The 24,940-nt window shown below is 45.3% G+C and overlaps 3 protein-coding genes across 10 annotated transcripts in view; 2 read left to right on the top strand and 1 right to left on the bottom strand.

The window, feature by feature from the left end:
• Window positions 1-1,385: 1,385 nt before the first annotated feature.
• On the bottom strand, window positions 1,386-8,228 carry cdk8 (cyclin dependent kinase 8). Of its 2 annotated transcripts, none has more exons than XM_037455701.2 (13): window positions 7,742-8,228; window positions 6,341-6,416; window positions 5,945-6,055; window positions 5,567-5,707; window positions 4,843-4,900; window positions 4,615-4,746; window positions 4,372-4,515; window positions 3,622-3,691; window positions 3,351-3,423; window positions 3,078-3,175; window positions 2,790-2,877; window positions 2,511-2,669; window positions 1,386-2,326 (listed from the first exon to the last, which is right to left on the bottom strand). In XM_037455701.2, the coding sequence occupies exons 1-13, from the start codon at window positions 7,867-7,869 to the stop codon at window positions 2,201-2,203; spliced, it is 1,404 nt and encodes a 467-aa protein (XP_037311598.1). In that variant the 5' UTR covers window positions 7,870-8,228; the 3' UTR covers window positions 1,386-2,200. The 2 variants fall into 2 exon arrangements, with proteins under 2 accessions (XP_037311598.1, XP_037311599.1); XM_037455702.2 differs by having other exon boundaries at window positions 2,799-2,877; window positions 7,742-8,226.
• A 785-nt stretch (window positions 8,229-9,013) lies between these two features.
• rnf6 (ring finger protein (C3H2C3 type) 6) lies at window positions 9,014-14,738 on the top strand. The gene is made up of 4 exons (XM_037455699.2): window positions 9,014-9,116; window positions 10,182-10,337; window positions 10,529-10,693; window positions 11,122-14,738. The coding sequence occupies exons 2-4, from the start codon at window positions 10,196-10,198 to the stop codon at window positions 12,969-12,971; spliced, it is 2,157 nt and encodes a 718-aa protein (XP_037311596.2). The 5' UTR covers window positions 9,014-9,116; window positions 10,182-10,195; the 3' UTR covers window positions 12,972-14,738.
• Window positions 14,739-15,779: 1,041 nt separating this feature from the next.
• The window catches only part of atp8a2 (ATPase phospholipid transporting 8A2), a 39,763-nt gene continuing 30,602 nt past the window's right edge, over window positions 15,780-24,940 (top strand). The window contains exons 1-3 of one of the 7 annotated variants that reach the window (XM_062559328.1): window positions 15,780-16,081; window positions 18,385-18,492; window positions 22,858-23,002. In XM_062559328.1, coding sequence (XP_062415312.1) covers window positions 16,039-16,081; window positions 18,385-18,492; window positions 22,858-23,002 — 296 coding nt within the window. In that variant the 5' untranslated portion in view covers window positions 15,780-16,038. Of the gene's footprint in view, window positions 16,082-18,384; window positions 18,493-19,135; window positions 19,275-21,252; window positions 22,127-22,562; window positions 22,698-22,824; window positions 23,003-24,940 lie in introns of those variants that run through there. The other 6 variants (XM_062559329.1, XM_037456248.2, XM_037456246.2 and 3 more) reach the window with 6 other exon arrangements.

Raw genomic sequence — 24,940 nt, 5'->3', positions numbered from 1 at the left:
CAATCCTTTGAGGCGGAGGGGACACGCCCACTGGTCACGTACACCAATCAAATCCACAAGTACGGGATTTTAACACATGACGGGCGTTCGGGCTAACCAATGGTATCACTCAAACGAAATGGGTGTCAGGGAGACTCCCGGGCTCCACAGCGGGGTCGCGGATGGAGGGGGCGGGCCCAGTGTTGGGCGTTGCTGAAGAGTAAACGTTTGACTCGGTCCTAGTCCTTGTCACAATTATTAAGGCTTTAAATTAATCTAGGGGCCTGTCGGGATTTTGTAGACATGGAGATATATTTATATAACGAGTTATGGCAGACAATTGTGAACTAGGGAGGCTTTCAGGGGGTTAGAACAATGCTTCAGGCAGTGATGCTGAGAACGAGCTGGGGAATTATTGCGTAATAGACTCAAATAGCTGTGCCAGCATCCTGCAAGAAGAGGTTCAATAAGAGGACTTGCTTTACTCAGACATGCTCTTCACCCTCCCAGGTGTGTTGGTAGACAGCAACATTCTGAGGGAGACGCCAGTATTCAAAGCGGGGGGGGGGGAAGAGCAGAAAATAGTCGGTCGACTGCAGTCTAGGTTCAGTCCACTGGAAAGGAAAAGGGAGTTTCATTATTGAAAATGCACTTCTATTCCTGGACAAGGGGAAAGCCACAGCCTGCATCCGTTATTCAGCTGTCATTTTAACATATATCATTTATTGATCCATGAATACCAAAGCACACATTCACTATGTCATAAAGTAAGTCAGCTCAGACGGACAAGACTGGCCGGCTTTATGATATGTCTTTGGTACCAAGTAGGAGATTCTGTGCATGTGACAGTTAATACTGTAACTTGAATACATTTATACTTAAACTATGTCGTTCCAAAGAAAATGTTATTATTTGATAATATATAAAATATTGATTTAACATGAATATCATCTGGTTCCAGATTCTACTATAATTGCAATTTCAAAATGACTTATCTAGAGTTGAACTTGAATTGTTGTTTTAGGAGACAAGATAAAATATTTGTCAGATTAAAACATATAACGTGCATATGAAAAAAGTTAAGTGCACCTCGGTTTAGTCCAATTCATAATGAATGAATATTTGTGATTTTGTACTCATTTCCCCCTCAAAGCAGCTTTAAAATAGCCTACAAGGTGTATAAAATATAGAGAGCTTTCTGTGACACTGGATGCTGTTGAACAAGCAAAGATGGATGTCACCATCAAAAATTTATCAAGCATTTTTAACACAATTCCTGGGATTCAGCTAGTTGTAAAGTAAAAATTGCAAAAGAAACATGTAATTAACAGGTGCAAAAGATAAATACTTAACCCGTAGTTTTGTTTCCCTCATCAGCAGCTTGCACAAACACTCAATTAACAATATCAATGTTGTCACTTTTATTTTCAGGGTACTTGCTTCATGTAAAATATTTCGATACAACACAGTACAGTGAATGTTCCATCTGCCATCCTCCATGCGATCGGTTGGTTTTGTCATCGTGTTGTAAGTCTCGCCCGCGGCGCTCAGACAACACGAGCTGCTTTGCCACTTTACAATGAAAACAGAATCAATTATAAACGACTAAAATAATTTGCCAGATTCTTTTTTTTTTGTCCTTTCTCAACAGAAAAAGCGCCAAAGCTGCAGGGGGGTTTTGTCATTTCCCAGCATGCTCCATGGCAGCTCAGTCCCCAGCTGAGACCCTCACAGGGTCACACCCACACACACACACACACACACAACAGATGGACAGGAGGACGGTCGGACAGAAATTCGTCACCGCTGGCAGTCACATAGCAGCTTTCAGTCCCATCCATGCTTCAATGGGGAGGGGTTGGCTGGCTGGGGTCAGGCGTAGGTGGGGGTGTGGAGACAGGTGGAGATGACACAGCAGATTAAAACGTGTCCACCCCCATTATCAGGCCATCTCCTCGTGGCTGGTTTGTGTTCCATCATCGTATCCATTGTTATGATCCTCCCCCATCGGGGTTTTGTTCGTTCTATAGAAGTGTTTCTAGTACTGGTGTCGCGGGCGTCTTATCTTGAAGAATTGCCAACTAGTGGATAGAAAGTGCCCTCTGTGGGGTGGGGTGTCCCCTCCATTGCTCAGTACATTTGTTCTGGCGGGCATGGTGAGGGCTGTGTGTTTGTGTGTGTACACAAGTGTATGCATGTGTGTGTGTGTAAGAAGGGCATCTCAGTAGCGGTGGGTTTGGTGGGAGTACTGGGGCGGCTGCTGGGAGGTAGAGGAGTATCCCATGCTGCTCTGGGGCAGTGACGCGCTTGGTCCGGGGTTCTGGTAAGCAGCATGTGGATTGGAGCGCTACAGTGAGAAAGACGACACAAAGATACTCGTTAAATCTCATTCACCGCGCTTTGGTTCAGGCCACACATTGTCCCACAATGACCTTCAAAAGACTTGAAGGTTGACTGGCGGGTCGCGACATTCGGCACAGACATGCAAAGCCAACACGAGGGGACAACGCGGCGGTGGAGCGGAGCCGTACCTGGTAGTCTGAATTCATGATGAGGCCACCTGAGGTAGTGGTCGGCGGGACAACTCGCACCTTCTTCTGAGGCGGGCCCTGGGCATGGCTGTTGTCAGGGTTACCGGTGTGCCCTGCCCCGTTTGTGTGGTTGTTTCCCTGTTGCTGCTGCTGATTTTTCTAATTGTAAAAAAAAACACAAAAAAAAAACATATGCGTTGTTTTGTATGTGTACACTTACTACCTTTCCAGATATTTATGAAATAAGCATGCCAAAGGATTGAAGGAAAACTTTCTGACATTTCTTACTTTGTCTGCTTTGTCCTCCGGCTCCTCCTCGGTCAGGAACTCTCTCTTGGGGTAAGGGATCTGGCAACCTGCAAACACACTGGAGAAAAGAAAGGACAAAGACGCTCATCAATTTCAAACATTTATACCCATGAATTGAAGATTTCAACAAACGGACCTGCTTCAATATCGTGGGAACCCTACAGTCACTTAAAATCAAACCAATGAAGTGCAAGAGACGGAGGAACTGGACACAGTATGTATGTGTGTGTGTGTGTGTGTGTGTGCGCAGTGATTTACTCAGAGGTGGGCAATGGCTCCTCCAAAAAGTAAGGGTCCTGCATGGCCTGCTCTGATGTGATTCTCCGGATGGGGTCCATGGTCAACAGCTTCTGCAGCTTTAAGAAATTGCCCAAGATGTTAGCCTCAAACAAGAGGCCATTAATGGAAGGGGTAAAGGAAGCTTCGTTTCACACAGAGAACCAAACTAGCTTCTATTATAGTTGTGCCAAGAAGTCCATAAGTTATGCAAATTACATGCAATTCTGCTATTATAGAGGCATTTTCACTCACCAAATGGAACGCTTTGCTGTCTGGCTTGACTTTGTGTTTCTCCATGTATTTTATAAGGCTGCAGTTTGTGTATCTGTGAGAGAGAAAGTGCAAGTTATTTCATTTTTTCAATGCCTTCAGTGCAATCACCCAGCTGAGCAACATCCAGGGCCATAGCATTGTGGAGTAAGACTTGTGTAGGATACTAAAAGAGATCTTTTTGCCAGGAGACAAAGCACTTTGCTTCAACTTTGATTCTGATCCTCAACCAAACTAGGACAGCAGCACTCACGTGTTCCTTCGGAAGTCTTTCATCAGTGTCGAGTGTTCTGGCATCTTTTTGATGTCCTCCCAGTCTTTATCTGATAAATGAGGGAAAGACAGGATTACACCCTGTCACACTGTCCCTCCCTCTAAGATCAGATTATTTAGGTTGTTAGTTGCCTTTTAAGTATGAAGTGGTCATGATTTATTTTCAAAAAGGACCTAATATATATATATATATATATATATATAAATTAAGTACAAAAAATAAAATTTCATTCATCTTTACGGTGCAACATTTGTAAGGCGTATTTGTGTGAAAACGACATCCATCAAACAGACTGGTGAATTACACAACTAGAGCAGCGGAGATGGTAGAAAGAAAAAAAAAAACATAAATCAGAGGCAGCTGAAGTGAACTGGAAAATATATGCCTAAATGTAACCCTGCAAGCAAGAGTTGGTATGTTTATGACTTGGCTTCATCTATCGTGTCAGTGGAGTTGTGCTCAGAGCCAACAGAGCAAAGCACTGCCTAAAGAAAAAGAGAAAAAAAAGAGCAGGCAAATAATTGGCCTCTGCAACGGAAGAGAGAATCGTTCCACTGCGTCGTGCATCAAAAAGGCAACACGGCAGCCATGAATAATTGGCACAAAAGCAACTGAACGGCAAAAAATCACCTTTAAGGTCACGAGCGACACTCACTCATCGCTATGTTATTTAATTCATTCAAATGAGTATTCCCCCTATGTCAAAGGGCGGCAGTGGTGGACTCTCACCAGCGGGGAAGCCCATGACGTTGAAGATGCGGTCCAATTGGTCATGGTGGTAAGGGTTACTGGTCTTGATGTCCTCCTGGCGGCAGTGGAATATGGGCTCCGACGTCAGCAGCTCGGCAAAGATGCAGCCGATCGCCCAGATGTCTGGAGAATGACAAGCGAAGCGCACAAACACACACACACTAAGTTTTTTCGGCGGACTCTCCGGGTGGGAGCTCAGGCGGCGTTTGGCACCGTTCTCACCGATGGCTTTGGTGTAGTGCCGAGCCCCGAGCAGCAGTTCGGGCGCCCTGTACCAGAAGGTGACCACCACAGGGTCGAGATCGGCTAAAGGCTTCAGCGGTGAATTGAAGAGGCGGGCGAACCCCATGTCCGCTGCAAGACACACGTTAAAGTCAGTCATTAACAACTTGTCAACGTGTGTGTGTGTGTTTTTTTTTAACCAGTTAGAAGAGGAGAAGATATACATACCAATCTTCACTCGGCCCCTCTCTGGCCCTTCCCCCATCACTAAAATGTTAGCTGGTTTCTGAGGAAAAGAGACGGATACACATTTCTGAACATATCTGGGGTGCTCGCAACCTTGTAAAAAGGTTTTTTAAGAGCTGTTTATTGGTCACATTACTCTGGACAAAGTCGAGTATGATGCTGTAGACACTCAGTGAACCACATCGCTGCATGCGTTGTCAAAACTATGTTGCTGCCCTCTAGTGGACAAACACGCTTACTGCATCCCACATGAGCGCAAGTATTACAATTTCTTCTCACTGTGGATGGAAATAGAAGATCATTTAATACTAAATAGAATAAAAATAGATTTAGACAGATTTCTATTTTAGTAAAAATAGAAATCTGTTAATACACAAGGATAAATTGAGCACAAATATATTAAAGTAATGTGAACCTTTAATGTAATAATCTTCAAATTAAAAAAATGAAACAGAAATTTGTATACATTATAATATATACATATACATAAAACGTTTATCTTGGACGGAATAAACCTGTTAATAATGATCACTCATTAGAGTGAGCCATTACTCAGCACAGGCAGATTGACAGCCTCTAGTGCCATAAACAAATTCCCTGCCCAACAATAATCTTCTAATCTCTCAACTCCCTTGCTTTGCCAAAATATTTCCTCGCTCTCTCTCCCTTCCCCCTGTTCCCTCTGTGCCCTCCCCAATCCTCTTACCAGGTCTCTGTGGAGGACCCAGTTGGCGTGGAGGTAATGGATGCCATCCAGGATCTGGTAGAGCAGAGACTTGACCATTCCTCTCGGCAGCTGAAGTGGCTTCTTGTTGGCCTTGGACGCTCTGTGGAACTTAATAATGTGCTACAGAAAGACACGTTCATAGGAATGAACATGTGTATGGCTACATGACGATTAACATCCATAGACATGCATTTGTAAACATCTGTGCTCAAAAAAAATCTGCGGTATGTGCACGTGAAACCAAACTAATAAAATACATTTAAAGGGGAGCACAGAAACTTGCCACATACAGATTGGCATATTGATGGTTTTACTCATCCATCACACATACTGCAGTGCGTTGTGCGTTTTTTTTACCCAGAGATCGTGTTCGGCGTAGTCAAAGAGCAGCCAAACTTTACGGTCGGCGTGTGACAGAAAAACCTTCTGCAGTGAGATGACGTTGGGATGCTTCAGCTCCCGCAGCAGCTACAAGACACAAAGCCACTCAGGAGACGCAGCACACACTCACTAAAAATAAATCACTCAATCGGTTTAAAATTGATTTTGATAGGCTTTTGTAAACAGTATTGTGTATATCCCTTGTATGCATGACATCACCGTCTTAGTAACTCTTGAGTTTGATGACAGTTGCTTACAAAAAGCTACTCGGTGAAGGTGATTCCGACATAATATAAAAGCCACATGGGAACGGCATGAGGATGTCAAACAGAAACAAAAAAAAAGGAGCAAAGCCAAACTGGCAGTTCTTACTGCGATCTCCCTGCAGGCTGACATGGAGATGCCAGTGCCTTCAATCTGCTTGAGGGCGTAGTCCTTATCATCCTTCCTACAAACAGAGAGAGGCAGAGCAACATCAACACCAGAACAGACCGTGAGGCCCTCTGAGAGCTGCCTGCACAGAAACATAAAGGGGGGGGGGGCGGCGGCTTGGCAGCTGGCACTGGGACTCCAGCCACGTTGCGTTACCTCCTGATTTGTGTAATCAAGCTCACCTCTGAGGCTCGACACAATACAAGGGGAGAGGAAAGCGGCGCTGCACGGCGGCTGGCAAGGGACAAACGGAGCACTGGGACTCGCTCTCACTTTGAACGTATCGTTTGGAACCGCCTCCCTCCACCCAGATCGTCTCACAAACCCATGATTGGTGCTTCCTCGAAGGCCTCGCCCAACCGCCGCGGCACAAAGTAGCTCACAAAGTCCCATAAACAGAAGCCTCCTAAAGTGAAGACCAGCATCCTTAAACGCTTGAGGGATGTTTAGTGTGGTTCAGGCTGCCGGTGCGCCCGGGTCTGTGACAATGGGCCAAGTACGGGCCTGGCAGCTCTAGCTGCCTCCAGTTTCTCACCAGCTCTGGTCCTGGTACACTTGAGACACACTAACCAAGGGTTAGATTACTAACACAGCGGGGACATAAACACAGGGTTTGTAAATGAAGGCATGTGGCCCCCCTGGTGGTCCCAGGGTTTAAGGATCTGACCATGAACCAGTTGGATCAAGTTGGGCCCAGCCATGTACGTTTTTTTCATGATATCTCTCCCCCCAATTGACCAGAAGGCTAAAACAAAAAAACAACAACACACAAAATACACAAACAAGGGAACGAATTTGTGGAAGAGAGAAATAGGAATAACATGACAGACAATAGAAGTAAACACTACTAATCAAACCAAAAGTCAGCTCTCATGTCAGACTCCTCTATAAAATTAATCTGAACCAATCACTGAGATATTTGAATGAAGGGGATTTGAAAATAGACCTAGTATAAAAAACACCCTACATAAAAAGGTCCAACACCATTTAGTTATTTCTGGCTGCACTTGCACCTGCTGTAGGCTCACCAAACTCACCTGGAAAGGATCTTACTTTACCCCAACAAAAACAACGTTGAAACACAACCACAATCCTTCAGCAGAAACACACGACGACAACAACAACGCGTCAGTGAAGTTACACGCGTCACAAAAGCTGCAGCAGCAGCATCCTGACGGGTCACCGGGCACCGGGCACCGGGCCCTTCCTTTCTACACACGGGTCTATAGCAACAAGCCTCGGCTCGTCTGCCTGCGGGACACCAGCCAGAGGGAAGTAAACACACGTCATGTGGAGGCAGCGGGCCGGTGAAGGGGCTTCAGGGCCTGGTCATCAACTCACCCATCTTTTCTCTTCGCCTTGTATACATGGCCGTAAGTGCCTCTTCCCACTTTGCATCCTTCGTACTCGAACAGGTCCTCGACTCGCTCCCTTTCGCCGGTCAGCCTCACCTTGAAGTCATAGTCCATTTTCACCCCCCGACTCCGTTCCTCTCCACCCACCACCACCCCCTTTTTTTTAAAGCGTCGCTTGGGAGGCAACCGGGCTAACTCCGCGAAGCTCGGTTCGATAATTCAGCGAGTTGCCGTCCCCTGCGTGGCGGGTTCTCCCTTCAGCCCAGCTTCCACATCGAGTTTTCGGGGTTAATTGTCGGTACCGGAAGGGATGCGTGGTTGCTCGGATGTGGTCCAGGTAGAAAACGAGCCCGAAGTATGTTCCTTTCTCTTGTCGCTGCGTTTCACTCAGCCGGTATTTGCTCCGAAGAGACGCACTTTGCCTCGGTAGAGAAGCCGTAAGGGAGCACGGCACTGTCGCAAAACGTCGCGAAGGAAGCCCTGCAGCAGAGAAAAGGGTTTAGAGAAAATGGGTATAGAGACATACAGACAACACACCACGTGGAAATTCCTACTCGTTATTATCAGAAATGGTGTTTTCAACTATAACAGCCGTATGTTGAAAATAAGCATATTGTACGATAATATAATTTGTCGCAGTGAAACATATTTCGGTGGTCTAATACAAGTGCATGAAAGTAATATCTGCCTAGATGTTTATGTCTATTACCTCAGTATAACAGCACATATTAAAACATGTATCTTTGAATGAAGCGAATAACATAATGAGTTTTGAGTATGATAAAAATCAATGACGCCTCGTTTAGAAGTAGCACTTTAGGGGAAATTTAAAGTGCGTTATGGGGAAAATAAATGCACTTCAACTAAATCGAAAAACAATACCAACACGAATTAGTTTAAATGGAGTAATAAGTTGCCAAATATTATGTAGGAAAAGGTGAAGGAGAAACATCCCTTACCAAAAGTACAATAAAACAGCAGTCTCAAATTGTCGGTATTAATTCATGCATATCTAAGTACTAATTAATAAATAGTGAATGAATTTTGGGCATTCCCAATGTTAGATGATAGAATCAAATCAAATAAAACAATTCAAATAAAAAAATGTAAGAGTCTCATTAATTTAAGACTTTACATCTAGATCAATGTATAATGTAGTACTGCCTCATATCTTGGAAACCAGCAGTTCCAATACTGCTCTCGATCCATTTTTGACATGTTTTTGCAGATTCGTGTTACCTAGGAACGCATGTGGCAATGACATTTGTTTTTGACGGACTCTCGGGTGTAGCACCACTGGTCCCATCTTGAGAGAGAAGGGAGTGCAAAGCAAACCGTCCATATTACCGCTGCTTTGTCAGGTAGTAAATTCCTTTTAATGTAATTGTCATCTCTTATACAACTGTGTTAGAGTTACGTGGACACTGTGTTTACATTAGCTGCTTGGTAAAACATTTTGTCACATTTATATCCGAGGAGTTTTACAGCCTTACAGCTCGCCGTTGACTCGGCTAACACTAGTGTCGACGGACTGCTATTCGCTTTCGTTAGATGTGCTAATTTGCTAGTGCTTGGTTAGCAACTAAGGAATTGCGCATTCGAAATGACACTTCGCATCTTTGAAAGCCCCTCAAAACTGACTATTGTGTTTGCGTGGAAACGCCTTTAATCATCGCCAGCCATTGATATATTGAATGTGTAGTTCTGTGATAAAGCTGACAGGATTCTTTGTCTTTCCTTCTTTGCCTGCGTTTACATGGAGGAGACCTCCGTTTAGTTGATCGTGGCCCGCCTTTGCAGAGCAGCGATTGGACGGCAGGCTTGTCCGTCAATAGCGCTGGGCTTGCCATTGGTGGCCAACCAGGATGACAACGCCAGTTTGGCTGCTTTATTGCCTGCCTTTAACATGGCCTTCCGTTGCTACTGTTTTAACTTAGCTAACATTAGCTTACATTGAGACAACGTTGTTATCAGGATCTATATATGGCGGTGTCTTACAATGACTAAATTGAGCATTAACCCACAACCCACATTAGATTAGTCTACGGCGCTCGTCTTCGGGTTAAACGTTAGCAAGATTACTGTAGCTTTCTCTTGCTGGTGGAGTCTTTCGGTAGAAAATGGATGGCGTTGTCTTAAGTGTCGTCCTTGACTAGAGATTAGTCATTTTAAGGCTAAGACACTCGAACAATTATTTTTTTTGCGCTGGTTTATCATGCAATCTGGTAAGATATATAGAGCCAGGAAAACGTGCGTTCTTTTTCTTTCCAAAATATATCCAAACAGCTAATACAGATTGAGCAACATAACGTAATCACATAATTAGCAGGCAACGTATTTGATGATGGCTAAACGTGAAGCTACCGCGTGTGGCTTCAGATGACACCCTCACCCCTGACTGACATCCTCACTCATCTGTGGTCCAGCACTTTTCAAGGTGATGGACCCTCCTGGTGGGGGAGACGAACGCCGGAGGCAAGCAGAGCGTCTTCGTCGGGAGGAGGCTTACTATCACTTCATTAATGAATTGAGTGAAGAGGAGTACCGCCTCATGAGGGACAGCAACCTGCTTGGCACCCCTGGTGAGGAAGCACACGTCCTGTCTTGACGTCCTGATTGTGATTGTGGGTGTGGCTTTGCTTCAACGTGCATTCAAAACATTTTCAAGTTAATGCCATATCTTGTGTCACACTGAGTACCAATAATCCCCTCTCACAAGAGGAGCGGCAATCGTTCTTGACGACACGTAACAGCGTGCTCGTGTGTTTCACAGGGGAGGTGACTGCCGAGGAGCTTCGGCAACGTCTTGATGGAGCAAAAGAGCGAATGTCTTCTCAGCCTCGGACCGAGCTGCGCGCGCAAGCCGCCGATTCTGGAGAGCAGCAGGGCGGCAGCGGCGAGTCCGAGGAGAGAGGGGCCGGAGGCAGACGAGTAGCAGGTAGGAAGAATAACTGGTTTTTTTCTGATCTTTCCACATTTTTCTTTCACTAGGCATGACGCAATATGACTTGAGTGAAAGTCACTATTGATTACCAAAGAAGTATGATAAAACATGTATGTATGATAATTGGATTATTACAATGCTCCTACTGATGAAGTTGAGTCTTCTTGAATCCTTTGTCACACTTTTTGTGGGGCATTTATTTATTTGATTGACGTAAGCTTTGGCCAGTTTAAAAAAGTGAGTTTGGTTTAGCCTTTTAATGAATACATTGGAATGGTGATCTTTAAATATATTTAAAACACTCTTGGTGTTGTAAATGGACACCAGGAAATTGCAATCATTTTGGGGGTTTCTTTCTGCAATAACTTTTTATTAGGCGGAATGCCTTGGTTTTGGGAGTAAAACCTTTTTGTTTTTCACAGGGGCCGCAGAGCCTGGAGCCGAACCATCTAATGGTGACTCATTATTGGAGTGGCTGAACACTTTTAGACGCACTGGTAATGCCACTCGCAGTGGTCAAAGTGGCAACCAGACATGGCGTGCTGTCAGCCGGACCAACCCCAACAGTGGAGAGTTTCGCTTTAGCCTGGAGATCAACATTAACCATGATCAGCCAGAGCCGGGGGAACATAATGACACTGTGGACCCCGCAGAGCTGCCGGTGGCTGCCCCGAGCATTACCTCACCTTCCATTCGCACTGCTTCCTCATTCTCCAACCCCCGCTCCTCAACCACGCCACGGCCAGTCCCGTACCCCACCCCTCGCCCCGCCCTCATTAGGAGGATGCAGACACGCCGTACACGCAGTAGCACTACCAGTCTTTTTATGAGCCCCCCTGCACTTCCTGCACCCGTGGCCTCCCCACCCGCTGCTGATAGAAGTGCCACATTGCACTCTTTAGCCCCCACTCCTACTGTTTCCAACCCACCTCTTGATCAAACGACACCGTTGCAACCTCAAGCCCTGAATGCAGAAGTAGTGCAGGGCAGTGATGATATTTCTGCTTCTTTAGACTGCCCCCGTGTGTCCCTGCAGTCTGCATCCCAGGCCCCTGCGGCAGAACACGAATTGCGCGGCAGGAGGACTCGATCACGTGGTCGTGCACGCAGGGCTGCCGTCGGGGGCGGGGTTTCATCCCGCTTGTCAAGGCGCAGTCGTTCCCCCTTGCACAGAATACCTGTGGCCAGTACCACTCCACCGTCAAGTAGTGGTGTCAGTGGCTCCAGCATCCCCCCTATTGAGCCAGGCAGTGGCACAAGCTCTGTTTCCGTGGAGACGGTGGAGGCTGTGGCAGAACCTGCAGCTCTAACGGAGCCCGCAGTAGAGTCAGGAGAGCGCGATAGTGAATCACACGCAGTGGGAGCAGGAAGTTCGGCGGTGCGACGGCACCCAACTATCATGTTGGACCTGCAAGTGAGAAGGATCCGACCCGGCGAAAACCGCGATCGGGACAGCATCGCCAGCCGAACGCGTTCTCGCGCCCGGGTAGCTGAGAATACGGTCACCTTTGAAAGTGACAGTGGTGGATTTAGACGCACCATCTCCCGCTCTGAGCGAGCTGGGATCCGCACCTATGTGAGCACTATCCGGATTCCACTGCGACGTATCAGTGAGACGGGCCTGGGCGAGCCCAACTCCACCGCCCTGCGTTCTATTTTGCGCCAGATCATGACTGGATTCGGGGAGCTCAGCTCCCTGATGGAGACCGAGGCTGATTCAGAGACTGTTGCACCTAGCCACACAGATGCTGGTGTTACAAATAGTAGCACCAGCCCAGCCAGTCGTCTACATACAAGCGAGACCGAAGCTGGCCAAGTAGGCGCCAGCAGGGTAGATCAGGAGAGGGCGGGGCTGGTGGGCGGTGAGGAGGACCAGGTAGGGCAGGCCAGGGTCGGAGGAGCGGTGGTGAGCAGCACAGAGGCACGGCCCACCAGCAGAGACACCAACAACCTGGTAGAAAACGGTACTCTACCCATCCTCCGGTTGGCCCACTTCTTCCTGCTCAATGACGAGGAGGATGATGAACACCCGAGGGGGCTCACCAAAGAGCAGATTGACAATCTATCCACACGTACCTATGGCCAAGCCAGTCTAGAGGGAGAGATAGGTCGCGCATGCAGTGTTTGCATCAATGAGTATGCCCAGGGCAACAAGCTGCGCCGCCTGCCCTGCTCCCATGAATTCCACATTCACTGCATTGACCGCTGGCTCTCTGAAAACAACACCTGTCCCATCTGCAGGCAGCCCATACTTGCAGTGCACCATGACTGATTTGCTCTCAAACGCAACTATTAAGTTCCTGGCTGGCTGAACTGAGCAGACCCAAGTGGGCTTTGCATGTACATGGCGCTTTCATGGTTTGATTTTTTTTTTTTTTTGTTGAAAATATCCATATTGACAAAGTTGAAGAAGGTTGAACCAAAAGTGCAGAAAAGAAGAAACTATAAATGCAGAGAATTTACAAAACTTTATTTTTTTAGACTCTTTTCAGCAACTTATTCTTGTTTTATTGTTTTTGCCATCTCCCGTTTCACTGGTCTCCGTCACATAGCTTAAGAGGCCCATGTCAATGGATGATATTAATGCTTAGGGATCTCCTGAAGTCGCTGCTGACACTTTAACTCTTTAATGTCTGATACATGTGACCTCTCCTTGTCACAACCGGTCCACACAAATCACTTGACCTGCTTCATTCAGTATAAGCTGTAAATAACTCACCACTGCTTGTATTTTTATAATTTTGATCCAAGCAGTTCCTCACATGCAATGTGTTTAGAATAGAAGCAGGGAACATCATTTTTCACATTCACCATTTTAACGCTTTGACATTTTAAAGTGTCCATCGGCAGTGGGATATAAAATTTCTAATTTATCAGGATGTGTGTATGATGTATGTATTTAATTTTGAAATAAGTTTTATTCTGTGTGCCCGGTAGTATTTGTTTAAGCTCTTTCCATGCATACACTTCTGTATAATTGCAATGCAGGATTAATCTTTAAAAGTCACTGACTAAAATCAGCCACTTTCAAACCATAAACATCAGCCATATCAGCAGCACACTTCTAATTAAACGTAGAAGAAATCTGATAATCAGGAATTCAGTGATGTCATTTAGGATGAGTTGTGCAATACGGAGAGAAATAACAGTATTGATTTTGCTGTTTATTGTTGTTTACATTGTAATGCCTGATTATCATCTCCACTTAAAACAGTGTTGTTTACCTTAAAATCAAAGTTTCCTGGGTTCCCTGGGTTGCTGTTGCTATTGCGGATACACACCTGAGAGACGCCGAGGGACTTGTCTCGTTGCGTACTGAGCCCGATACGTCTGCAGACCAGGACCTGGAGCCTAGATCTGAAGAATACAAATTGATTTTCTGGAGTTTTACAAACTGCATCTCCCAAGTCATCTTCACGAGATAATTGACACAGTGGTCACTCAAAAACTACAATTTTAAGATTATGTTAACACACCTTTATTGTCCGTCACTGTGCATCTCTGTTCCAGACCAAGACATGAATGAGGCAGTTAGTAACATGATATTCCTGTATGAGCGTTATTGTTTTTCTTCATGTCACATGTGAAGATGTGGAAATTTCCAGTGTAGCACAGGTGACTTTACCACCTAGTCAGTGTGTTGCCACTAGGGTCGATTTTAAACACCATCAACAGTCCACAGGCGCTGCTACACCTCTGCAGATAACATGTCACTAATAAAACTGCAGGAATGACGTAGTGAGAGTGGAGAGAGTTTGTATGGCTTAATTGTGCGTGTGTGTGTTTGTGTGCATGTAAGTTTGTGTGTGTGCTGAAGTAAAGGTCCAGTGTTTCAGTGAACCTGGTTCTCAGAAGGCTTTTGTTCAATTTATGTCCAGCTTGGAGACTTGGAGAGGGTTGAGCTCAGAAGTGAATATTTATTCTGTTTCTATTTAATAATATGGAAAAATCAATTTTTGGAAATATGTATTATGTTACAATGTGATGAGAGTTAACAATTAAGATAAATATGTTACTATGTAATAAATTGAAGACATGAGTTTTCTTCTCTGCTCCTTAACAATGGAATAAAATACAGCTTTGCTATGCCTGGAAATGCGGAATGTAGGGTTCATGTGTGTGCGCGCGCTAACCTGCAGCGACCGAGACCAACGGCTGATTGTGTTGACCGTTAGTTCAGCCATATTGGGACAAAAGAGGCCTCCACGTTCGTTAGGCAGAGTGGATTTAGCCCTGGATTGGTGGATGTATAATCGCCGTAAAGCCGTCCCCGTTGGGTGAGTGTTAGCTAAATAACAATTCCGTTAATATAGTTCAAGATATCTATAAACGTAACGCTAGCTAATAATGAATTTGACGCCCTTTCATTTTTAACGGTTAGCAGTTAACGTTAAATTACCCATTCTTCATCTTAACAAATAACGATATAATTTTAAGTACAACGTACCCACAACAGTGGAGGATATCTTGACTCGATCTAGTTTTTCCCCAAAGTAAAACTTTCATTAAAACAGAAACTACTATACGAAAACATGTCACGTTATTAGTTTTGAATAAATGTATAAAATTACATAAATATAACCTTAACTACATATATATTTAACGTTGTACAAGTTAACGTTACGTCAATTTTAGTTTGAGCCCAAAGGCCGGTGCGCGGATTCGTCTCATCATACGATGCACGTGACTTGCACGGTCACCTGTGAAAAAGCTTTGCCTACAGGGAAGAACCGGAAGTTGTCATCCAAATTAAAGCATTATTTTAATTATACTGTTGATTTCATTTGTTCAAACCAGGATTAAAACGAGTAATATCTTTAACTCATCAAGAGAAAAAAACAGCAATATTGTTTATTTTACTCGTATTAACAACAATCGTCAACATAGTGACACAAAGGCTGCGTGTGGATGCATTCCGACCTCTCTCTTAGCAAAATGTGTCACCCTTTACATGAACTTCTAGTTATCTCAAGTCTGCTCTTAGTGAATGTAATTTATTCAAATATAAAATGTTAAAACAATAATCAAAATATTTTGCTAGCATTGTTTTCATTGAGACGCCAGTCTACTGTACTTTATTTTGAAAGCAGTAACGGGAAGCGGCGCGTTCTTCAGTGCGTCTGACTGGAATGTGGCCGAAGCTGCCGTCTCCATAACATCACCTTGTCGGATCAGCTGAAAAATAATGATTTTCCAGCAGCAGAAGCAGCAGCGACAGAAGCAGCGACCGCAGACCGGGTCCGGAGAAGCGTTTTCCCGCTGCGTCGCTGAGCCGTGAGCATGCCACCGCTCCGGCCTCCTCTTCTCAGCCTCACCGACACTCGTTCGCCCTCAGCAAGATGTATTTCAACCGGAGACCCAAGAAAATACACAGTGAGGGAGGTAAGCTGCGAAATTTTTGAAAAGATTTGCTCGATCGAGGTCCCGCCTGCCTCAAAGTGTTGATATGTGTTGATGTTGACACGCCTGTAATCGTATCGGATATAGCGGCCTTTTATATACTCGTGCGTATTTGATCTGTGCTTGGCGTAACAGCGGCTCGTCCTGGACTGCGGCACGCATGTGGGGTGAGATGCAGTAAGCCTATCGATGTCTACCTGTTTAGTCTCGCTCATACTTTTTTATTTTTTATTTTGACACCGGTTGGGGATGCAAGGGCAAACTGACTGCAGGTACCTGCTATCACGAGTAGAGAATCTGCTGTGCCTTACCACCACGAAAACATAACAACATATGTATTTTGAATGATCAATGTGACCTTAGTACTCATACATACTGTATTTCCCATACCATTATTACAGTATTATGACATATAATTTTATCTTGGCATATAGACATCATGCATTGCTTCATACGGGCTACTTTTGTATGTATTGGCTTTCTTTAATCTTTCCATATATAGAATGAAGGAATGTTCATATAGATCAATCAATCAATCAAAATGTATTTATTTAGCACTTTACAAAACCAGCAGGTTTCCAAAGTGCTTAACATCAGAAACACATGTCATAAAATTGAAAGAGCGGGCATAGAAAACAGTAAAATCAGAAAAGGATTACCCAGAAACAAAAGAATGAAATTGTCACACCACTGCTACGTATCAAAGGCCAGACGAAACAGATAAGTTTTGAGTTTGGACCTAAAAAGAGCTACATCTGTGATAGTGCGAATATCAGTAGGTAACTTGATATAGGAGGTAGATCAGTCGAAGAAGAGCCTATTACCTTGCCGACTTAAGACCCACGTGACCGCTTATGCCTGGCGGGAAATGAATCTTACCTGATCTGACTCTGGATGCAAATGCCGAGGTCTGTATTTAAAGCTCATCATTTTACTCCCTCGTGTTTTGGGAAGATTATGTTCAGGACTGCACAGAGGGTGTGTATCTGCTTAATGCTGTAAACCGAGCCGGGCTATACTCATGTCACTTGTAAGAAAAGTGCATCATAATTGCCGGAAATGAAGCGTTGGAGAGAGGATGAGAATAATTTGACAAAAATGATCAAATCATTTCACACATCGCAAACAGACATTAGATTGGATTGTCCTGGGAGAAATGACTGTGTTGGCCTCATCCCGGGGGCTTTGAATGGTGACTGGCATGTTGTGGGGCCCAACTGCTGTTGTGTTTTGTGTGTGTGGCTGCGTGGCTCACGCAAATTCCAGAAATAGAAAGCCGGGCAAATTGTGAACATAATTAAAGCGCCAACTCGGCCACACCATCTTCAGTTATTCAGATATTTTTATGTTATTAAAAGAGCACCATCACCACTTGATTTTTGAACACTGAGTGGGAAGCAGACTTATACCAGAAGGGGTATACGCACTCAGCACCAGTTTCAACAGGTAAAAGCTTGCTTTTCTGACGGTATTGTAACAAAGACATTCCAAAAAATTAATTACACAGCTATATGTTGTTTTTATATGAATGTCTTTTGTGCTCTTTTGAACAAGTCTGGGGAAGGTCCAAAAGTTGTGAAAGAGCATTCACTGTTTTCCATATGTAAAGCATAGGGAGGAGTACCTCAGCCGGTTGATACATGTGGCCCCTCCTGGATTCCTGTTGCTGTCTGCACTGTAATCTCTTGGAGCCTGACCTCCTTGATGCTTTGCCCCAAATAGCATGCAGCCATAACCTTGGTGTTGATGGAGTTTCAAAGAGCACCTTTTTATCATGAGCACTCACAAACACATTGATTGAAAAGGCACATCAAACCGTTTGTAGTGAAGATGTCTTCCAGTTTTTTGCAGATCGTCTTTGACAGCCCACTTCATTTGTATTTGAATGTAAGGGCACATCTTGTTCCTGTGCTGATGTGTCTAGTCATCCAACTGTCAACAATACTTCTGTTTTGGAAAGATAATGAACGGTTGCTGTGGCTGCCAAGCTAAGGACGGTGCCATTTGGGAGATAGCGGGGCCAAATGAATTGCAGCATTGCATGTACTTTTACAAGTTGGACACAAGGGGGCTCTCCTGCACAAGCTATAATGCTGTGACTACTTCTGTGTACATCTGTCATACAAGCAGGCCGGAATCCAATCGCACTATTGATGCATGCTTCAAGCAGTGGGCACCTACTGCTCAGCTCCTGACACGTGGGGTGTGTTGTGTGCGGTATACGTGTATTGACTTATTGTTTTCTGTGTTGTTTTCTCCTGCCGCGGCCTGTTTGGTGCCCACAGAGCAGTTAGTGTTGACCACCATTAGGCAGGAGGCTTCTAAGCTCCAGGACCCGGGCGAGGTCGCTGGCGCTGCAATGCCTTCGGGCCTCACAGACAGGTTTGACAAAAGTGAGTTTGCTCGAACCGGACTGGACTGGCGCCACTTTCGTGTCCGGAGTCCCCAAAGTGCATGTGGCCCAATGCGCTAAAAGCCGAACCTCCGGCCCTCAAGAGCTACAATGTCTGGTTCCCTTACTGAAGTATCCCTTTGGTTCTTGTTTGAAAGGGTTAATACATGATATTGCTGCTGTGAATTCTGAATAATCTGTAGCTCCTCTGGGCCTGGAGTGGTTAATGCTGGGCAAGAATGAACCCTTCTACTGCATGTGCTTGTAGGTAGTAGGGTGGCCACCACTCAGACAATATCAATATGCACTGGGCTCCTTTGGCAAAATGTTTCATATAACCACACTGTAGAAGACAGAACATGCATGGTTGAATAGAGCATGTCCATTAACACTGCTGCATGTTGGACACGTTGAGTGACTAAGATGGATTTCGAGAGGGGGAATGGGAGGGGCTGCATGTTCGGGCCTTGCATGATTTCCGGTGTTTGAGATGTACGTATGTATGTTCATCTATGTGCGTGTGGGCTGCGGTCTCACCTGTAGGCTTAGCAGGTTATGGATTAGCAGCAGGTGAAGTTGCAGAGCAGTCACAGAGGGGATTATCATACTCTGATCGTAAGAGGCTTTCTCGCCTTACCTTCTAGTTACTGAGGCGAATGGACCCAGTGGGAATGCTCGGGGCTCGGTCCACCGGGACCTGCGAATAGGGCCGCCCGCGTGTCGCCTGGGAGACCAACGCGGCTATGGGACGCAAGGCTCGCCAAGGCGGACGGTGCTCTGTTGGTAATGTTTTTCTGACCAAACAGTAGGATTGTGGGGTGGACAGAAGGATGTGGGAGGAGATGTTTTTTTTAGTCATTGCAATTTTGACCGGGCAGTACTACTCAGACTACATACTTGGGGGGGGGGGGCGATACCTTGTTACATTGCTGACTGATTCTTCATTCGCATGCGAATATCTGTATCAGCAAGAATAGTTAGTGCTTGGATCAAATTTGCAGATTATATGCTACTCTGATTTAACCCATTTGTATTACAAATGTTTTAACAGTTGCATGCAGCCAAAGTACTTTTCCTTAGTGTGGCTTGTGGGGGTTGGTGCTTTGACAGCTGGGGATAATTGAAGTTATTCTAGCATAACTGCTGTTATGATTAGTAACTATTATCCCTCTGGCTCATTTCGGCTCTGGGCTGTTAAGTACAGAACTAACAGACGTTATTAAAATAAACATGCACGCATCATTGAAGCTATATTTGGGCCATTTAAAACACAATTCTGGTCGTCGCGCTAACTGGCAGCCGCTGAGGGAGATGCCGTGGTGGTGGCTGACGTGTGAGCCAGTATTTTTTTTTTTTGGTGAGGACTGGGGACGTGATGCGAGGCGGGCCGTGTGGTGAAATATGCCCTGCCATACCAGGAAATGAGGATGAATTATGCAGCGGCCTCCATCCATAATTAAGAAGCCTGGCCTGCTTTTTAACGGTGAAACTTTGGCCTCAGGCCTGGGCAGCTTTGACTAAAGCTCGAGACCGTAAGTTATTACAGTATAATAAGATTTATGAAGCTTTGATTAGTGACGCTGTCTTCACATGCCCTGTGTAATGGATTAAAATGTCTGCCTTTCCTCAGGCTGGATTGCTCATGTTCGGCTTTCTGGAACAGGTGATTTCATCTGCTCATTGGAAAAAGTGCTGGCTAATTAATGCGTTGGACAGTTTTTGAAAGAGGACACCATTGGGTACCTGGAAGTGCTCAGCTAGCAAGGTGCAAGATCAGAGGGTTTGTTGAGGCCGGATCAGTCCAGTCTTACCTGGTGTGGCTGCAGGTTGCCAGACCTGTGGCACCTGTCCGGCTAGCCTTGGTGCTTTGTGTGAAATGTATTTGGCTATGCTCTGCTGGGCGTCACTGCTGTCTCATCAGTGGCGCATCAGTACTGAGTTATGGCGGTGACTGTGCCGTTACCTGCATCGGAGATGAGTAACCAACGCATTGATGTCGTCAAAAAATAAAAATCGCCACTGAGAAATCCGTGATTGATCCCCCTGGTGGGGTGAAAAGTTGGAGGTGAAGGTGGGGAGGGCTGCCGTTAAGACAGGCGGCTGTGTTAAAGAGTACAGTAAGTATAGCGTAGAAGGATCACAAATGAAGGGGTAGAAAAAGTTCTCCAGGAAGAAATAAAGGTATGAAATAAATGCTTTGTAACAGAATAAAATAAAAAACTTGATTTATGTATAATCCTCATAATCACTCGCTATCTTGATTGACCCTGGTGCCATTTGAAGTGTGGAGTTCTGTGATTGGGGTTTATGGCTCTGTTAGGTCCAGAGGTAACAGCTTAGTCATAGATGTAGGGATGAGGGATAAGCGTTTTATAATCATTTTGAGTGGACTTTGAGTCCTTCTCTCGGCTTCATTCAGACACTTTGTGGTCTGGTCTCGTTTGTTTTACAAATCTATGCACAGATTGGAGTTCTTGACAGGGTTTAAGCTTGTCTAACGTCAAAAACGGGTTTCTTTTGCAGAATGTCAACTGGATATAATACCGGAAAGTTTACCCTCTAATAAATAAAAAGTTTAAAAAAAACATCTGAAGAACTGCAAAGTTGCACTGAAACCAATGATGCGATTATTGCAGTCTTTCCCTGTAGGCACACACAAGTTTTATCGGTCATTCTATGGAAAAGCTGAGGCCTGATGTGTCAGCGGTGATAATAGCTCATCTCGACTGTGTTTTGTCTGAGTTACTTTACAATTCCTCTCTCCCTTTGGAACAAAAGCTTGAGTGGAATATAATGCTATTTTGGTTATTGATGAGTAGAGAGGTGTGACCCTATAGTGCTGCAGAAATAGAGTTTCAGGACTGTGGAAATTCAATCTGCTAAACCCTGATGGTGTTTATTCGTTTCTAATTTATTTATGCAACTAGCCTGTTGTTGATTTATATTGCAGCCATGTTCACAGACAACAAACACACACACACACACACACACACACAACGCACAGATCCCAAGAAACAATACAACACAATGACAACGCAAACACATAAGAATTGGTATAACAATAATAAAACCACTCAATGTTTACTCCCAATGGCAGCAGAATAGGCACACTAGTATTATCAGAATAATGAGGATTTTGGTCATTAGATGAACCAGTTACCTGGCTACACATGCTACTGTAGCTGTAGTAATTTAAACATACGCTGTCTATGCAAACTAAGGAGAAATATCTGAAGTTCAGAGACCTGTGGCGGGTGCAGCACAGTAAAGGGGGAAGCGAGCTGATCTCTTGATGGATGGTAGGTGCCTTGCGGATGTCATCCGATCCATCTGGGCCGACCACCGCTAGACCTTGAGGCGTCTGGCCCTTTAAAAGCGGAGCGGCCGGCTCTCGCCCTTCCGCAGAACCGAGGGAGCGCCATATGGCTCCTTCTTGTCCTCTGCACTGGCAGCTGTGAGCCCGCTCGACGTCACAGTCCGAGGACAGCAGGGACTTCAGGTTCAACTCGCATCCAGATCGGGACTTCCTCCGGGGCGGCAGGTGGCCAGATGACACGGCCGAGGAGCTCACCGGCGCCCGGGAGCCGTCTCTCCCTTTAGGCCGAACGCGGAGAGGGGTGCCTGCTGGGTAAACTGTGCGACCGGCTAAACTGTCTGCGATGCCCTCGTATACCCCGACACCCCTCCATTCGCCCCCTCCCCTTTTTTTCCCACGAAAAAGAGATACAGGCTACGCATTGTCCCGCCATTATAAGCTGGCCGCTCCAGGAGCTCACGCGTGGGGCGAATGGGAGGCGATCACGACGCGCTCAATAAAGAAATGGGTGGAGATGACAAAGCCGGGCGGGCAGGAGGCAGGGAGGGAGGGGGGGGGGGGCGGTTGAATTAGCGCCTTGCATCCCCTTCTGTCACTAGCCTATTAGCCTATTTGCTAAACGCCAGCCGCGATGCGTGCGTTGGTTGTGTAGATAAAACAGACAAACCATGTGTGTTTGTTCGCCATTGTGCATCACTCAGCACATCCATTATAAGCGGGAGGGGGGGGGGGGGGGGGGGCGTGGGCGTTGCGAAACAAGCGTGTGTGTGTGTGCGCGCATCGACGGAACCTGCATAATAACAGTGAAAGACAAGGGCGGCTGATTGTAACGGGACGCGTCATTCGATCAAGCACGCCGGCTTCAGCGCACTCCAGCAGACAAGCCTTTGGTACTGAATTGGTCGCCTTCGTTTTTTGAACCGTAAAACACGTCTCCCGTCCATCTCTCTCTCTCTCTCTTCCTCTCTCTCTCTCCTTGTCTCTGTCTCACTGCCTCACACTCACTCACTCACTCAGCCTCGCCTCTCTCTCATCAATCCAACGGTGCAGGACCTGCTTGCTCGTCCAGCGGTTACCGAAAGGCAGAGGATGAGATGTCCGGGACCACCTCCCAGGCGGACCCCGTAGACGGCACCGCGCGGACGGTGCTGCTCAACTCGCCACAGAACACCAAGTTCTGCGACAACCACGTCAGGTAGGTGCCACGGAGCTTTCACCGACCTAACTGACTGGCTGCAAGGATTTGCACAGTGCACCCGGACAAATAGGGTCTCACTTGGTGAAAAGCCAATAGGCAATGGAGAGTGGGCTGGAATTGAACTGATTTGAATGTTTTGTTTTCCCAGAAGGTTTAAATCTGTGCTTAATAAACTACGGCAAAGTAAAGATGTCGGCAGACTAATGAAACCTGTGGTTGCTCATCTGATACTTTGTGTTTGTTCATTGAGTGATAAGCTCATCGTGACTATATTTACTTTATTACAAGCTGTTTGCCTTACTGGGATCAGAGTGCATGGTCAGCTTGGGGGATTCTGTGTCTTGCTAAAGGACAATCTAGATATTTACTTTGGGGCTTTACATCGCTTTAGTCAGGTTGAAGGACAACCTAGTCCGGCCGGTTACTGCGTTTTTCCTTGCCGGCGTGGGACGGTTAGACTTTGGACCGGGTTGAATTTGCTTTCGTTATCTCCCCGCTGAAACTATTTTCATTTCACAGAAACTGAAATGGTTTGTTTTAGAATATGACCGTTTTTCCAGTGATATACGTACGTATAAGATTCTCCTAATAACTCACCCATTGGGTTGCAACCCGACGGGTGAGGCTGAGCTGAATCGCATTGCAAAGTGCTTGGCTTAACAACTTTACATTACCACTTAATCAATACTTCCTAAGCAGTAATGAATATTTAAGGATGCCAATGAAAGTAAGGTCACTGCACTTAGCTGTGTTTACATACATTTCATCAAGGGCTTTCTCTGTTTTCTCAGACAGTTGAGGGGCAATTTTATTATTCGTTCTGTTCATCATAGTAGACCATAAGTCAAGGACAAGAGTGTGATTATTTCACGCAGTGTGCGAATGTGAACTTGAATTACCTGCTGATATGTAGTTTAGGTCAAAGGTGGGGTTATGAGCAGGGCTGAACACCATGTGTTGTGGTCCAGATGTCTCTTTTGTAAGCATCACCCTACCCGTCATCTATGTATGTTTTGGGTGTAGCTTTTGTCGTAAATACAAATTTTCAGTTGGGGGTCAGACTGTTTGAATTACAGGGACAAAAATGTAATTTGTACCTTGTAATTACCTTTTTATTCATTCCATTTGTACGGACTAACTGTGTCTAGCGCCGTAGGGAGCGCTGCGCTTAGGTTGTGTGAGTTAAGGGCTTGTCGTTAGTCTGCTGACATTCACTGGTCTGACATTACTGTTGGGAGATTTCATTTCACTTTTAAAAGAGCCATTTTTTTTAGCTTTACAAATTAGATTAAAGCAAGTGCTGCCTGGCCCATCTGATTGGATCGCATGTGGCCTTCCACAGCACTCTGGCTCTATGTGGCTGCCCTCTGATGTCTCTCTATTCCTGTAACTCTTGTGTTTATGTTAGAAAGGTTCAATAGCCCTTATTGATTTTTCTTAGATTAAAGCCATGTAGCTTCTATCCGTCCACTCAACTCACCTCCTCTGTGTTCCCTCGGCCATCCACATACATATTTCAGTGTATGTAGTTGAGTTGTGTTCATACAAACTAAGCATTAGTGCTGCTCGTCATTGCACAAATGTAGTAAAGTAACCTGCTCTATAATTCTGAGGTTTCACCGAATCACCCAAGCTCCACTATGTTGATGTTTCAAATCAAGCTTGTTTTAGATAATAGAACTGACAATTATTTTACAAATACTTGTAGTTTGAGCAAACCCTCCAGCATCCAGTGTTGTTGTAATATACAGAGAATTTTTTGTTTAAAATAAAAAACATGACATGCCACACAGCTGCATGGGAGCATCACCCCTGCAGCTAGCAGCTGTTAACACCATCCGTAGGAAAAACTAGGAATCCGCCTAGTTTCTGTGTGTATGCATGTGTGTGTTGAGTCTTATTGAACTTATCTTTGATTAAATTAAGGGAACTTTA

Source organism: Pungitius pungitius, chromosome 19, assembly GCF_949316345.1.
Source record: "Pungitius pungitius chromosome 19, fPunPun2.1, whole genome shotgun sequence".
Classification (NCBI taxonomy): Eukaryota; Metazoa; Chordata; class Actinopteri; order Perciformes; family Gasterosteidae; genus Pungitius; species Pungitius pungitius.
Note: the sequence above shows the minus strand (reverse complement) of the source record. Positions and strands in the feature narration are given on the sequence as shown.